The following is a 16,399-nucleotide window of genomic DNA, read 5'->3' as shown; positions in this document are numbered from 1 at the left end:
TTAGGGAGAAACCAAAATAAATAAATAAATAAATAGTTGTGGAAGTCCATTCTGATAGCAAGCAAAGGTTCTCTTTCCTTGATCTGGGAGTTTTGCAAGCCACAAAGGCATGCTTGCTCCACAAACCATTACAGTAGGCATATGCCGACCTGCTAGGTGATCCACCACTTTACAAAAAGAATTTGGCATACGTGGCTTTCTCCTGATTTTTGCAGGCATATGCCAACCTGCCAGGTGATCCATCACATAGAAATGTTCATAGGAGTACCTGTAGAAAAAAAATAAAAAATAAAACAGGAAATTGATAGATGAAGTTGACTCTTGTGCCATGAATCTTACTGCAAGAAGCGTTACAATGGACAGATGCATTAGGTAGTGTCACCTTTAATCCATAGTTTAGTCAGCTTAGAACTTCTCTTCTCCTGCCTTCCAATTTGTCCTTCATATCAGAAACAGACTCGAACTTTGGAGCATACGAAACCTGTAGCTGCACGTCTGCAACTTAAACATGTGAGCACGTGAAAGCAGTTAAACCAATTACCAAAATCCAAACAAACAGCATTCCAGCAACATAACAGAAACTTAGTTTCACCTTACCTTGCCACAGACCACATTGGGTTCCAAGTCTCTGTATGAACTGAAAGAAGAAGAAAAGAAAATTTTCAAGTTATAAGAAACATCACAACTTACAAATATCACACCAATAGATAGTTCAGCCCAAGACTTACAATCGCTCATGGACAGGCATATCCTTTTTTGTGTGGTGAACCATCCATTGGGAGTGATCATGCTATCTCATAGAAAATAGATTGTATTGGCAATAATAATCGATTTTGGTGTAGTGATCATACAACTGAAACACATCAGCTGTCATTGGCCTATCAAAGGTAATGCTAAGATAATGGGTTCTCTATCCCCATTGATGTTTATCTCTCTACATGTTCATCCCATGTTATATAATTGTTGATCATCCATTTCGAGAAGATCCATTGTGTTTACAATTTGTGAAATGACAATGAAGGCAATTAGGAGTAACTAGAGAACCATGAAGTGATATTTGAGCGATGGCTCGAGGCCATATGTCAGACATGCACCATTTTATATTGGATTCTTATGGACCGACCTATATTAGTTCTTTTCTCCAAGAAAAAAAATATATTTCAAGTTTACGCAAGTTCTTATGGAATTATCAGTGTGGGGCCAATAAGTTTTTATTCCACTTTTTAGGGAAAGAAGGAATTTTTATGGCTTATGAAAGAAATAATTCAACCACCCCATTATAAGCTGGAATTCAGGCATTCAACTTGACAACAATTGTGAATTAGTGTTAAAAATTGGATCTAATACAAATTGATACCAAAGTCACCATCCATTATTGGCTCTGCAACAGTTCATATAGGCAGATAGGCGGCATTATTAACAAGGACGAAGTAGCTTATGGTAATGCTTGATAGACATTAAAGACAAAATAATGGGACAGTGGAAAGCAGTGATAGACTCACAAGTCAAAGATTCTGAATCTTTGCCAAGCTCATTGTTTCGCATTGTTAAATCAACTATTTCTTGTTGCTCTCTTTGTTGCTTCTGTTGCAGTTTCCACTCTGAAACTTTTACAAAGAAATCTGACCCTACAAAAAGACAGGGAACTTACAACATAGATCTTAATTGTAAAGAAATGGCAGCATTCATGACAAAATGTGATAACCAACGCAGATGACCATGATATGACTATGGATCAAATACTTGCTAGGTAATGAAAAAAATAAAATAAAATAAAAACACACAAAATCACAATCCAAAATGAGACATTTTATGTATGTTTATTCTTATCTATGTAAAATAGTGAAAAAAAAATGGGATTACATTGATCATGCAACTCCAGAATGGCAGTTAACTCAAAAGCATGAGATTGGTCTAACTAGCTAATCTAGCATCATTTTAAAATGTAAATTTCATAGAAATTGCATTCCTGCCTTTTAACTACCAAAACCTGATCCCTCCAAAATCCAATCAGAAAGAAGGAACAACTTATTTCTGAACATTTTGCTTCTGAGAAAACTAACCTGGACATTTTACTTCAGCAACCATATTGGATCTAGAAATGTCCCATAGACAGAGTTCTCGCTAAGTCCTACTGCAAGATAACTATCATCCTCATGCTCACAAGGCATATAGGCCTGCTACTAACAGGCCAGCAAATAATTTTAAGAACAAAAACATCGAAACTGGTTAAAGAGAGATCACACATTTATCAAAAGGATTTAAAAAAAAAAAGGAAAAAAACAAAAGAAAAGAACAGAGAACGACTATTGGTGCCTTCAAGAAGCAAACTTCCATGACCCAATGATTAAATTTAGAGAAAATATGGATTAGCAACAAGCTGACACATGCTTTCACTGAACTTTGATAATCAGATGTCATTTCAACTTGTAAGCTAAATAGTTTAACTCTCCTTTCTCCAAACATAGTGATCTTTATGGCACCTATTGCAGATGGCCCACAGTTTCTTAAATCAAGAAAGATACAAGAAATTCCATGCACATGGACACCCTCAAATACATGAGATGAGTTCAGAATCTTCCCAGCTTTGACATCATATACAGACTTGAAACAATCAAAATCATTCAATCCAATAAAGAAAAAACAACCAAATTGTTAATCACTGCTCAGCTTGTAGATTAGAATTAAAATGGTAACACCTTAGATTTGGCCTGCATGGTAGTTTTCTCCACTTCCTTTGCATGAATCTTTTCCTCAAGCTTAGAGTAGAACTGTTCAACAACATGGTGGAAATATCTTCAGTTGATGAAGTGTGGAAGCCGTGAGGAATGACCATATGCAAAACTAGAACATATCAGACGAACCTCCCTTCTTTTATTAGCTTGTTTGTTGCATCTAAAATTAAAGCTATAGGAAGGAGTAGAGCCCACTCTTCGGGGTTGCAAACCTGCAGTGGTGGGACTTCTAAAATGCACTTGAGGATAAATGAAAAAACCTTCAATGGATTCTTAATCACTAGATAAAATAGATATCAAAGAAGCCATACAACTTGAAATAAAACAGTTTATAGTTATAAAGGATACAAAGAAGAAGAACGAGGGCACTCTTCAACTTTATTGGGCATCCCCTGTTTCAGAGGTTTAAGATCTTTTATCTACTCCCTGCATCAAAATAGCAATTTCTCACCTGTTGAATAGCTCTTTTCTTCCACTAGATTAATATTAGAGCTAATGGTAAATGTATACACAATTAGTTTAATAAATGTACGAGAGGAGGCGTCCATGTTAGGAACTTTTTCTAATACTGATCTAGATGAGCTAGGAAGCCTTGATGATAGTACTTTCGATCTCGGCAGTTGTGTGAGCAAAAACAGCTGTCTTCCATTCTTTTAAGATGGCCTTCGTTCATTCTGTAACGTAGATCCTCACATTCTTCCTGCGACCACAAACATGCAACAAAGAACAATTCTAAAAGAGATGGTGCTGGCATGGGCATTGATATGTACTAGTTCTAGTGATTTATCACAGATAGATTCTATGACCTAATGTCGTCAAGTACAAAAGATCAATAACAATCTGCACACATATACTGATAGCAGGCTTAAAAACCCACAACATGATGAAGAAATTGGCCAGTCAACCAACGCATAAGAAATTCTACAGAAATGCAATTTGATTTCATACTCGGAATCAACTAAACTGAGTCGCTCTAGCTGAATTCCAAGTCAATTAATTTGGTGGCTTAGGAAAATTGAGATCAACTGTTGAGTATACTTGCCACAATATCTTTAAAACATAAGCAATTGGTGACAACATTTACCTCGGAGAAGTCATCGTCTGATACCATGCAAATGCGAATATCCTTCATCAGATTGGACACATTCAGGACAATGTCTGTACTAATCTCTCCCGTCTTGTAAGACTCGGAAGCCCTCTTTATGCCTGAGAGGATAAAACGGAAATCACGAGCTGCAAATCCAAGAACAAAAAGGAATTCCAATCAAAGCGTATCAAAAGGAATTCCAAACATCTTATTCTGTGTATTTTCCAATTAATGGAAACTCATCATCACTTTTTTGGTCCATTTCACCAACATCAAAGATTAAATCCCTTTCATCTTCAGGGAGTTCCTCATAGTTCTTGCCCTTCTTCGATAGGGCATCTGCAGCATGAAGATCTTGCACTGATAAGCCTTCATGCTGCTTTATCAAATCCCAGCATTCCTTAAACAAAAATTCACGTCTCTGTGTCATTAAAATCCACTTTACCCTGAAAAGAGCATGATAAAGCCACAACAAAGAAGAACAATATCAGACGGCATCAGAAACTTATCATAGGGATGAAAGTAGCATAAGACACAAGAGAAATTAGAACAGCTTGGTTGAGAGCATACCCCATCGGAATCGACATCCAGGTTTTCTTCTATCAGTAGAGCAAGTCTTAAGCAATTAGTGCAGAAGCCTTTTTTCCTTTTAACATGCACAACCACAGCGGCTCTTGTACATCCTGGCAAACTGAGTTTGGACAGCAGAAGCATTGAAGCTTTGAGCTTTTATGGCAGATAAGGCAGGAATGCCAACCTATCACATCAAATTTCTCATGCTAGTAAATGGTGTTGTTTCTTCTATCATGTAAAATTTCAGCCTAGTAAATGCTAACCTATTTCTCATGCTAGCAAATATACCTTGAAGCTTTTAGCTTTTATGGCATATAAGACAGGTATACCAACCTATCACATTAAATTTCTAATGCTAGTTAATGGTGTTGTTTCTCATGATATCTTAAATGGAGTAGGCATTAATCATGCTCATTCATGTCCTGCATTGATGGAATGGCACAGGAATCTAATTTTAGCCATGATATTCTTTCAATTGTACATGGACCAATTGATGTGTCTTTGGTTAATTGTATACTGTGAGTCGAGGATCGTAGTTCTGGGATCTTTTTACATGTAAGTGTGGCTTTAAAGAAACATAAAAGCGGAATATACTAGAAAACATAGAAGTGCCATAGATACCGAATGATCTTCCTTGGTATGACTAGTATGAGAAAAGTTAAGCATTAATCACCATTTATAGAAAATGGGTTAATACCATTCCCTGTTCCTTTATGAAACAGATCATAGTATTTACTTTTTGCAAAGGGTCAAAGATTTCATTAACAGAAATAAGTAACCTTTCCCTCAACATTTTTACACAGAAATCTCAAAAGAACTCAGCTCGGATATCTATGAACTGACAAATCGGAGCACTGTAATTTCAGCATTGTTCATCGAAATGCCATCGGATTTTTATGTCTCTGTCTCAACAGAAATAATAAGAACCAGAAATTAAATAATAAAAACCATGATTTCTTCAAAATACCTGAATTAGGACTTTCAACAGAAACCCTATAATCTCATAAAAAGCTTCGATTTTCTAGCAATGCCGCTGCTGTTCAGCATATCTCAAAAGGAAACCTCCAAGAGCTCGGATTTTCTCGATTATCCCAACATGAAACTTGCCAAAACACTAGAGATCTCTAGAATCCATCATTTTCCTCCGTTCTCGCACGAGATCTTGCATCGGGAGCAGCAGAGCTAGCTGAAAACCCTGCAAAGGGCAAAAAAGCTTCAATCCGTTGGCATTTTGAGCAAGATGTTGAGGAAATTACATGGAAAGAGAGGGTTGAGATCGGGAGAGGGAGATTGAAAGAGAGGGAGATCGGGAGAGGGCGATCGGGAGAGGGAGTGGGAGCTCGCGTTTTGGGCGTTTTGGCGATGAAAATGATCTAGTAGTCTGCGGCAGATTTACATAAATGTGACCTCGGGCCATGTGGGGTCCACTTAGAGGGGTATAATAGAATCCATTCCGTCCATCTGTTTCAAAATGATACAATAAGCTATAATAATAAGAAATAATAATATCCAACACTCAATCGTGACACACCAACAAATAAGTGAAAGTAACAATGTACAACAGCAACTATTCCAGTATGGTGGAATACCGTTTCAAGTCAGGAACGGCTTAAAACCGTTTCTGAACCAAAATGCCAACCGTACCACTATGACGATTTTGGTGTAGTGTGCCACTTTAAAGTTTGCATCTTCAAGAAGGTATATGCATCTTCAGGCCCCATCTAATGAATCGCCCAAATCTCACGCAACACCTAATGAATGGTCCAGATCTCACACATGTGCGGCAATCACTTCATCAAAATTTACTCACAAATTGCTCAAAATAAAGAGAAGGAAAGAAACCTTCTAAACTCGTTATTAATGCATTATAAGCGAAATACATGGATTTTAACTATATCATATAAAAAAGAAAAGCTAGTTATTTGGTTGTGGCTGATGAAACCATGTTCTTCCTCTTGTCGTGGTAGACTGTAATCATCTTTTCACGAGGTGGGAGATTCTCTTTGATAACTGGAACTTCGCTGAAATTCTTGGCCCATGCATCTAGTGATGGGAATCGATAAGCGTCGAATAGCTTTATGCCCGCCACTTCCTCATACGCAGGGAGCCAATGCGAGATCCAACCAGCCACTATATCTACCAATCCGATCGTCTCTCCTCCGAAGAATTTCTTCCCTTCAAGCTCTGCTTCAAGGGTCTTGAGCGCTTCTAACGAGGATTCTATTGCTTGTTCTTGCTCTTTTCCTTGCGAGAGGAAAGCAGTGAGAATGCTAAAGAAACACTGCATCATTAGGAATGTGTTATTGAAGAATTAGCCAACTGAACAGAGCTACTGATGTAGAATGGGTTGCGGACATTCATGGCCAAGATGGACCAGAGAAGGCCTAATTGGAGGCAGAAGTGATCAGGACCGTCAAAACACTAACGCAGGCGTATCTTGCAAACCGAATGAGATATTCCATGTACAATATGATTTTGGGTAGGAGAAACTACTTTAGCCAACCAACCTTGCTGCACCGGGTCACCCACACTGAATTTGTGAGTTCCAATGGTTGAAAGTCCATTTTAATTTTGTTTTTACTATTTATAGTAAGTTTTAGTTCGAGTATAGCTCTTGATACTTTAAGCATGAAAATGGCATAGAAAATTTAGGCGAGTAACGTGGTTAGGCCAAATTGGACACTGACCGTTTTTAGCCAAAAAACATGAAATCTAGTAGAAATCATAACCATCTATAAATAGTAAGTTTACTATTTATAGTAAGTCAGGATTTTAGGGAGTTTGAGTTTATCCTTGTATCAGCTACAATCCTGTTTGGATTCTTCTTAACTTAGCATTGTAAATTCCCATGTGGGGCCCACCAAAATGAGTGCAGTATGACCACACCAACCCATATGGCCCCCAAAGATTACATTGATTGGAAGATCACAACCACTTGGACAAGGGTCTTCCATCTTAGGATTTGGATTGTTACAATCATCTAATTAGCATGACTTTGGGACCATGTGCAAACCATGGTGGAACCCACCTACCCAAATGTACCATGGTCGTAGGTGGGCCTACTAAAGCACCCCATTGGATACCAATAAATTATCAAGATTTGGTTATGGATCATTGCAACCTTAGAATATATACCTAAAAGAAATTGATCTAATTCTCTAAAAAGCTCAACTTGAACTCGTAATCGGGTTGTATTTGGATGCTCAATTAAATTAAATTCCAACAATATGATTCAATTAAGAGTAACGACTAGATTGACTCCAACACTACTTTGCATACATTTCAATGTTAGAGGAAAGGGTGCGTTTGGTTGCATTAAATATATTGAAATTTTGTGATATTTTATAACTAAACAGTCTAATTTGGTGCAATTTTTTATGATATATATGATTCATAAAACTTAGCGCAACCTAACACCCCCAAAAATAAATAAAATTAAAAACTCATGATAAAAAGATCATCACCTTCTCATCCACGAACTTGGCCCAGAACCGAGCCATTGCTCGCTTGTAAGGATCTTCAGGCAATATGGGATTCTCCTTCCACGTTTCATCGATGTATTCGAGAATGACAAGCGATTCCGTGACCGGATTTCCATCATGCAAGAGCACTGGAACCTTCTTGTAAACAGGATTGCACTCCAAAAGCAGTGGACTTTTGTTACGTAGATCTTCTTCTACGTATTCGTATGTGATTCCCTTGTGCTTAAGGGCCCATTCAATCCTATAACAGTATGGGCTTGGGATTGCTCCAAACACCTTCACTTCTCCTCCCATTTCAAATGAAATTTCAAGCTGTGGAAGCTCATCTTCTTCCCCTCCCTATTTATATAGATACATTCAAAGAAGTAAACATGATGCATGCACGTACGTCACTCTAGCTATAAGAACTATGGACCCCATTTGGGTAGTCCTTTGCGTTGATTAAAGATCTCAACCATCTGATTTGGACATTTCTGAAATTTGGCTCTTGATTATTTTATTTTTAACCATACACTTGACCAAGTCAACAATAGTTGGATGGTTAGAACCGTATGATCGTCGTGAGTCATTTCTGCCATTTGGACGGTCCAGATTGCAGTATATCTACAACATGTGTAGGATGGAATGATGGTGATGGTGATGACTAAGGGATCTGTTCGGTCAAACACGGAGAGTTGTACTGACGAAACAAATGGTTTTATGGGCCAAGTGTATGAAAACCTTCCAATGCATGTAGTTTGATTTGGACATGTCCAAAATCCATATCATCAATCTGGACCGTCCACTAGGTCAATGCTACTCTTCCATGACTTCTATTGAAAAATTTCAGCAATTGAATTCTCCTAAACATCCCTGACTGGACCTACCTCCTATAAATGATCTAGTCCATCCATTTGTGATGCCGTTGTCTAGGCTTTTTGGGTCATCTAATTAGAATTATCTGTCATGGTAACATACTAAGAGTGGCCCGGACCAAATGGGCGGTCCAGATTGACGCTATGGATGATCTAGATGTTCAAATGCAATTAATTGCATTGGAAGGCTGTCATCCACTTTTGATAGTCTCTTTAGCGAAATACGACAAGTCAACTTGCCATGGCATCATCGCATACGCCACATTGAAAAACGGAATTTTACAAATAACTACCTGACCATTTTCAAAAAGGCTTTCCCAAAGCTAGCCGTTAACGTTATAATTATCATTCCACTAGCTTCGGTGAGCAAACAGGAGGTGGCTCCGGTGGGACCCATTATAATTAAAATCTCCGGTTGTGTCTCCACCAACAATAACATTATGGTGGGCTATAGGAAGTTTTTAACGGTGGGGATTCAATCACTATTGTTTCAAGTGGTCATGGTCCACCATCGCCGGTTGTCTCCACCACCATCGAAAAAACAGAAAACCTTCATCCAGGTCTTTGTGACCTTATCCAAAGGTGGAATGGCAGACAAACATTACGCCGGGCTCGAGGAAGTTTCTAATGGAGGACGTTCAATCACCACTGTTTCATATGGTGTGGTCCACTTGAGATTTAGATCTGCTTCATTTTTGGATTCATGCCATAAAATGAGCTGGCAAAATAGATAGACGGAGGATATTTGTAACAAAATCTCATTTTTGTTATCAAACTTTTTTAAAAAATTTCAAATTTCAAATTATGATTTTATTTTTTTTTCAAAATCTCAATTTTTTTTCCAAAATCTTTTTTTTTTTTTTTTTTCTGAACTTAACAATTTATTCAACTTCTCAAAAAATTCAAGATGCCAATTTATTTATTTTCAAATGAACCATGTTTTTCAACTTTTCAATTTTCTTTTTCAAAATGACAATTTTGTGTCAAATCTTGATGTTCTTTTAAATCACTATTACTTTTCAAATTCTCATTTTTTTTTCTCAAATATTTTCAAATTTTTTTCAAAATCACAACATTTTTTTTTAACTTCCCAATTTTCCTTTTCAAAATGTCAGTTTTTTGTCAAAATCTCAATTTTTTATTTTTATTTTTTTCAAAATTTCTATTCTTTTGAACTTCTCCATTTTCTTTTTAAAAATGTTTTTTTTTTTTAACTTGTCAAATCTTTACTCAAATTCAAATTTTTTTTTTTTCAAAATCTCCCTTTTGTTATCAAACTTTTCAAATTTTTTTTTTTTTCAAAATACAATATCTCAATTTCTTTTTGAAAATAACTTTTTTCCTAAGTGTCAAAATTTTCACAATTATTTTAATCTTTTCAATTTTCTTTTTCCAAATATCAATTTTTTTTCAAAATCTATTTGTTTCCAAAATTATCAACTTTTTTCAAAGTTCTTAATTTTGTTTTCAAAATCTAGATTTTTATTAATTCATCATTTTTTTTCAAAATCTCAATTTAATTAGCAAACATTGTTTAATTGTTTTTCTTAACTTCTCAACTATTTTTTTCAAAATCATAATTTTTTTAAACTTCTCAATTTTCTTTTTCAACATGTCAATTATTTATCAAAATGTCAATTTTTTTTTCAAACTTTATTTCCTAAAATCTTGATTTTTAATAAAATACAAAGGATGTGGAGTGGGATTTTTCATGTGATATTGCAAATCATTTAAATATTAGTTTTAAAGAAAAAAAATTAATAATAATTTCCACTCAATTAAAATAAAAATAAAACAAAAAAATAAAATAAAAAAATTTGATGCATTTGATCGATTGATACAAAAATAATCTTAGATACAAATAAATACAATTAAACCATTGAAATTCTATTAAAAAACACTTCTTTGATTACAATAAAACACAAATTTCCATCATATTCTATATATATATATATATATATATATATATATATATATATATATATATAAAACATTTGGTAGGGGCAAAAGTCAATTTATGACGGACCATGGAAAAAAGAAAATAAAATCCATTGTTAAATGTTTGAAGTTGGGTTTTTTGGGCGATACTTCATGATGGACCAAAATTCGTCACGAAATCTTAATTTGTGGTGGACTAAATCCATCATAAATCTCATTTTAGCAACAAATTTTGATCCGTCGCTAAATTCTACTACTTTTAATCACCATAATTTCCATAATAAAGTTGTGCGCGACGGACATTTTCCGTTAGTGACGGACTAAGTCCGTTGTTAAACCAAGCCTTTTTTGATCCATCACAAAATTGTGATTTTAGTGTGGTGACATCAATTATCTTGCGCTATGAAATTTCGAGTTAACTGTTAATAAACTCTCTTGTAAATGCTACAACTCTATCTACCTTCATTTTTTGGTGGTAGTAAATTCTGTTTGTAGAGTTAAGTATGCCATGGCATATCATACTATCATATTGGAACTTGAAACGGATATGATCCTTAGTCGGAGGAATTTTCCATGCACTGTTGCTTCTGCTGCTGCTGCTCTCACTTCCGCTTCTAGGTGTTCACACTAGCAAACATTTTGAACAAGATTTTTTTTGCCACTTTCACTGTGAAATTTGCTATTATATGATCATTTTAAGAATGGATGAATTTATGTGCTTCTTGATTGTAATCAAAACCCAAATTTGCTGGATGGTTACTTTCAGGGTAAGCTGATGAATGGTTAGGAAATAGCAGGGAAAAGCTTTCCAAGAATTTTGTGCAATTAGGGAGTGAAGAATTCAAAAATGAGTTTTTATTGATTGCAAAACTTCAACATATGAATCTTGTTAGGATTGTCAAATTGGCAGTTGTCAATTGTTTTCGTTGGTGTATGTCACATGATGAGTGGACAAGCCTGATTTTTATGTTAAGCATTCTTTACGGTGGGGACCAAACCTTTTGGACGAGTGGGATGCTGTAAACACTTGACACATTGGAATTTATGCTCTAGGTGGATGGTAAGTTATTTTCTAACTAGTCGTGTGTGAGGTTGCTTCTTTAAATTATTATATTTTAAATGTTAAATATTACTGAAGGTTAGCATTCAAGAGGGTTCTAGGTTTTCTAAACCTAACATGGTCTCAGCTAGGAACTCATGAAAAAATAGTAAGATGGTTTTTTTTATATGTTCTTATATAATTTGTTTTGTCTTTTAAAGAATTCAGAAAGATGGGTATTAAATTTTATTTTTTGATTTTTAGAATTTTGAACATATTGGGCTGTTGATTGTAGATGGGTACCGCAACAACTTGCTTGCTCTATTTGAAAAAGGAGTGGAGGAAAGTTTTATTGAGGATTATGCAAGGCATGTTATAGTTTCAGCAGAGACAACAGAACAACTAATTAGGAAAATGGAGGAAAATAACTGAGAGATATTTGGGCTTTTATTTTATTTTGTTTCATATGGTATATTGATGAAATCAAAGAAATCCTTAAGAAAAAGTTACAACTTTGCGTATGATGTTCTAGATTGTTCTTCTAGTAGGACCCATTGTGGATGGGCCACATGGAACAACTCCCATTGATCAGTCCCCCATTGCCCATCGAAAAGTGTTGAAATATGGACGGTTGTTTCAAATCATCCCTTGTATGGATGGAACACTTACCAATGGGATCTTTATGACATGGCCCATCCACAATGGGGCCAGCTTTAGTGGAATTTGGAAAAAAAAATGACATTTTCTGAGGAAATGAATGTAAATTTCCATCTAGGTTTCTTTTATTAAGATTGAAGTTTGATTGACGGAGATAGTTTTTTATTATTTCTCCATCTGTTTTTTTTTCCCAACAGATTGCAGTGAATTTTTTATTTTATTTTATTTTTTATTTTATTTATTTATTCTTTTCAGGTTTATTCTACATTGATTTTTTTGAATGCATGTTTCCTCTGTTTATGATTCATTGTCTTCCAAATTGACGGGAATCAAGTTGAAGTTGTAGCACGGAAGAGTAACACGTATGCATGAGGCCTACGCTTTGGCCACAAGAGTTTCTTGAGTCACAACGAACTCAAGATGAGTCTTAAATCCATAAATAAAAGCATGTTTACATTTTTTGGTTTCTAACAAACTTGAATCTTCTCCTCCACCAAACTTTCCTTTAATTGAGCACTAATCCCCCACCAAAAATTCATCCTTTTTCAGTATATTTGGTGCTAAAATTTTAGTAGATTATTTCCTTCACTTTCCACATCATTATTTGATTAATAATTCAATACATCTTCGCAAATCAAAAGCTAATGTACTAACCCGTTATGATTAACGACTATATATAGTTACATCAACAAGGGCATTCTTTAAAGGCACGGAGACATGGAAGAAAGAGACCGCAATGAACACTACAAGAAAAGGGGGCTTTAGCCTCGGTTCAAAACCATGGCCAAAAAGGTTAAAAACTGAGGCTAAAGCATTTAGCCTCAATTTTGCCTCAATTATCCAAACCAAGGTTGGAACCATCGTGGCTAAAGGCTTTAGCCTCAGTTTTAGCAACCGAGGCTAAAATGACTTTTATAGCCTCAGTTCTTCAAGTGAGGCTAAAAGAACCTTTTTAGCTTCGGTTTTTACAAAATGAGGCTAAATCAAAATTTTAGCCTCTATTATTTCCAACTGAGACTAAATCTAAGTGTTAGCCTCAATTGCCTCCAACCGAAGCTAAATCTATTTTTAACCTCGGTTCTCAACAACCGAGGCTAAATCCTTTAACCACGGGAATTTCAGCCTTGGTTATCAACAACCGAGGCTAAATTCAAGCCTCAGTTACAAATTGAGGCTAAAAATGTTTTTTTTTTTTTTAAATATTTATTTAAACTACTAATCCATTCATTCAATCCACTCATGAAACAATCAATCATGAAAGCCACAATACCAACAAAACAGTTTACAACAGTCTATTTAAAGTTTAACTTAATCAAACTGTTACACAACATTAAGTTCTACAAATAATACAAATTCATGGTTGCGTCCGTCATCACCGGTGCCGTTGTGCTTGGCAGACCCTGAGATAACATTGCCCGTCCATCTTCTTCTGCTGTTAACATTAAAGAATAGCTTTAAGATGAAGGAATAACAAACTCGGAAATAAACATATGGGTACAAAAGAAAAATAATACTGTTTTCATGAAGAAGAAAAAAGGTTATCTTGCTCACCATTATTTTTCTGAGACTATTGTTTGAAGAGGCAGAGAACTTTCAACTTCATTAAGACCGAAATTCCTTTCAGCAACAACCTTCGACATTCCAAACATCTGAAATGGGACAAAAGACCATCTGGTAAATAAATACATATACAAATGTACCATGTAATTTGGATTTCGGATCATTTTCAACTGATGATAACCAATAGCTAGGATAGTCTGACACCACTATGATTTTCCAGCCCAGCTCCCCACATCCATAACAGGGTCAGCAATTATGAGGATTGGGATACATGGATGACGTGCTTCCTGTGGATATAGTTTGGTATACTGTCAAGCACGCTGGAGTCTATCAAGTGTTATCTTCAGTTTCTTTTGTTGACATTTGGCTCCCCAATTCAAGTTCTAGTTCAAGTGTTTGCCTAACCTTTTGAATGGTCTTCGTAAAGCATGTCTTGTGTTTGTCCATGGAAGCATGAACAAATTCATCAATGTGATCCCTTAGATCAGCCAAGAAACTAGCTTCCTCTGATTTCTTCTTTCGACAAGAGGTAGCGCGGTGTGGCTTCTAACAGATGACGACTGCGATTGAGATTGAGCTTGCTGAGATTCCATCACGAACAACACGATCTTATCCTACCACATGGAAATCTGTCACCTCAACAACTCAGAAAGGTACAATCTTAATCTTATGTCTATCAGTTTCTAATAGATCAGGCCTGGAAAACTAGACATGCTAATACATCCATACAACAGTCAAACATTAGCATTTTAATGAGAGTCCAGGATCAATCTGTTAAGAGGAATGATCTTCATGGTGGCAGCCACCCGAATAAGCCTCATTTTTTGGCATGAAGCAACACTTCCTGCTGCCTCAGACCACATTCCCATCAAATTTCCTACTAACAACTAAAATAAGACTGTTTAAATCATAAAAATCAAAATCAACAACAAAATAAAGATACAAAATTATCCTCCAAAAACCAGCAGTCATCAGTCATTTCTAAACCACACCCGCCAAACTTGCAAATTTCCAACTAGGAATATTTTCTTTTTAAAAGTAATGGTTTTACTGAAAGAAACTGAAATGACCAAAAGAATTACACGACATTCAACTAATTACAAAATAGATCCAACTCACTCCCAACAGTAAAGATTGAAACCCATTCCTTCAAAAACCATGGATGCACTCCCACAAAGATTACGAAAACAATGATTGTTTCACTCCCCCCATAAAGCCCAGGTACTAGTCAATAAGGCCAACCTCCAACATCTCCTACCATTCTTCCCAAACCCACACCCATGCCATGAGTGAAGAAGCCTCCGCTGATTCCGGCATCACCCACGACACCCCAAAGAGATTCTAGAAGTTCAACCATATTTCCCTCACAAATGGACAATGGATAAATAGATGGTCGATGGATTCCTCATTTTTCATACAAAGTAAGAAAATAATGGTGATTGTCATCCTCCTTTTTTGAAGATCACCCCACCAACCAAGCCAGTGCGGGCCACCTTGGGAGGGGCCCGTAGGATCACAAAGAGAATGTGTGCGCAACTTCCTTTCCAAAACAAGAAAAGAAAAGAAAAGAGGAGAAGAAAAGAAGATACCGACTACTGATTTTAAAAAATAATTTAAAAAAAACTAAATATCAATTTTCACAACATCTATAAGCAATTCTAAAACAGCATTCACATCAAATTTTCAATTCTCTAACTTCACAATCAAGATCAAGTCAAAATAAAAGAAAACCAGAAAATTAAATAAATAAATATCGAAACCTAAAAAATATCAGAACCTCTTCAAACACGTAAATTTCATTTCTCAAAGTTTTTGTTATTTTCCTAAATGGCATTACTGTCAAATTTCTACTTACATAACTCTGAAGTAAAGACGCCATCCAAATCCATCATTAGAATATCAAGATAACTAAATTTCCAACCTTCAAGTCCTGATTCCAGTCGAAAAGGACACAGAAGTCACAACAGGAAACAACTTACTTGGCTCACATTGGTACAACACACCTTTTGAGTACCATAAATTGGAAATAAAATTTAAAGAAAGCAAGACTTGTCTTATGCCACTGGAAGGAGTTTACCACAAGTCAAAAGAACCCTACTTGGCATTATGTGGGTAACCATTGGAGCTCAATTTGGCATGTTGATGAGGATTCTTTTGAGCTTTTATGAAGCTGCTTCATTCAATCTCTAACATTCATCAAATAGCCAAAATGCAATTGTTCAATCTATTTAAGTTTGGATCCAGTCCAGGACCTTCTCACTTGGCTGACACACTTGCTGGTCAAACTATAACTCAATGCCAACACGGACTGACACATCAGCCACTTTTGTTGTAACAGGAATTGTTTGATAACCATGATGAAGAAGAATACTTTCCAACAAAGAGCTACCAGTTAACAGCCAAGAAACTCACCTCCATCGTGAGGTGGCAAGCCAAAAGTTGATAAGGCATGTACTTATAGCCATTGCAAAAAG

General features: G+C 35.8%; 3 protein-coding genes across 4 annotated transcripts; all 3 read right to left on the bottom strand.

Moving 5' to 3' along the window:
- Nucleotides 1-386: 386 nt before the first annotated feature.
- LOC131227615 (protein WVD2-like 5) lies at nucleotides 387-5,710 on the bottom strand. 2 transcript variants are annotated; one of them, XM_058223419.1, is made up of 8 exons: nucleotides 5,363-5,710; nucleotides 4,393-4,579; nucleotides 3,820-4,268; nucleotides 3,084-3,435; nucleotides 2,865-2,964; nucleotides 2,700-2,771; nucleotides 598-637; nucleotides 387-495 (listed from the first exon to the last, which is right to left on the bottom strand). In XM_058223419.1, exons 4-8 carry the CDS (start codon nucleotides 3,122-3,124, stop codon nucleotides 401-403), a joined length of 348 nt encoding a protein of 115 aa, XP_058079402.1. In that variant the 5' UTR covers nucleotides 3,125-3,435; nucleotides 3,820-4,268; nucleotides 4,393-4,579; nucleotides 5,363-5,710; the 3' UTR covers nucleotides 387-400. The 2 variants fall into 2 exon arrangements, with proteins under 2 accessions (XP_058079402.1, XP_058079403.1); XM_058223420.1 differs by lacking the exon at nucleotides 5,363-5,710 and having other exon boundaries at nucleotides 4,393-4,901.
- Nucleotides 5,711-6,202: 492 nt separating this feature from the next.
- LOC131227612 (glutathione transferase GST 23-like) lies at nucleotides 6,203-8,180 on the bottom strand. Its single transcript, XM_058223417.1, has 2 exons — nucleotides 7,860-8,180; nucleotides 6,203-6,676 (listed from the first exon to the last, which is right to left on the bottom strand). Exons 1-2 carry the CDS (start codon nucleotides 8,169-8,171, stop codon nucleotides 6,314-6,316), a joined length of 675 nt encoding a protein of 224 aa, XP_058079400.1. The 5' UTR covers nucleotides 8,172-8,180; the 3' UTR covers nucleotides 6,203-6,313.
- Nucleotides 8,181-13,605: 5,425 nt separating this feature from the next.
- Nucleotides 13,606-15,282, bottom strand: LOC131226826 (uncharacterized). Its single transcript, XM_058222549.1, has 4 exons — nucleotides 15,184-15,282; nucleotides 14,331-14,471; nucleotides 13,917-14,014; nucleotides 13,606-13,797 (listed from the first exon to the last, which is right to left on the bottom strand). The coding sequence occupies exons 1-3, from the start codon at nucleotides 15,280-15,282 to the stop codon at nucleotides 13,919-13,921; spliced, it is 336 nt and encodes a 111-aa protein (XP_058078532.1). The 3' UTR covers nucleotides 13,606-13,797; nucleotides 13,917-13,918.
- Between the last annotated feature and the right edge of the window lie 1,117 nt (nucleotides 15,283-16,399).

Source organism: Magnolia sinica, chromosome 15 (assembly GCF_029962835.1).
Source record: "Magnolia sinica isolate HGM2019 chromosome 15, MsV1, whole genome shotgun sequence".
Lineage (NCBI taxonomy): Eukaryota > Viridiplantae > Streptophyta > Magnoliopsida > Magnoliales > Magnoliaceae > Magnolia > Magnolia sinica.
The sequence above is the reverse complement of the archived record's forward strand: the minus strand, read 5'-3'. Positions and strand labels throughout refer to the sequence as shown.

Bases quoted from the DNA above. Each gene is read 5' to 3' on its own strand.
- LOC131226826 (XM_058222549.1), bottom strand. From the start codon at position 15,282: ATGGTTGAACTTCTAGAATCTCTTTGGGGTGTCGTGGGTGATGCCGGA. The intron at 14,472-15,183 runs GTAGGAGATGTT...GTCATCTGTTAG, and splicing joins GTGTGGGTTTGGGAAGAATG to AAGCCACACCGCGCTACCTC. The intron at 14,015-14,330 runs GTTAGGCAAACA...GTCCCATTTCAG, and splicing joins TTACGAAGACCATTCAAAAG to ATGTTTGGAATGTCGAAGGT.
- LOC131227612 (XM_058223417.1), bottom strand. From the start codon at position 8,171: ATGGGAGGAGAAGTGAAGGTGTTTGGAGCAATCCCAAGCCCATACTGT. The intron at 6,677-7,859 runs GTGATGATCTTT...CTAATGATGCAG, and splicing joins CCAAGTTCGTGGATGAGAAG to TGTTTCTTTAGCATTCTCAC.
- LOC131227615 (XM_058223419.1), bottom strand. From the start codon at position 3,124: ATGCCCAATAAAGTTGAAGAGTGCCCTCGTTCTTCTTCTTT. The intron at 2,772-2,864 runs GTTCGTCTGATA...GTTGTTGAACAG, and splicing joins AAGCTAATAAAAGAAGGGAG to TTCTACTCTAAGCTTGAGGA. The intron at 496-597 runs GTAAGGTGAAAC...TTTAAGTTGCAG, and splicing joins CCAATGTGGTCTGTGGCAAG to ACGTGCAGCTACAGGTTTCG.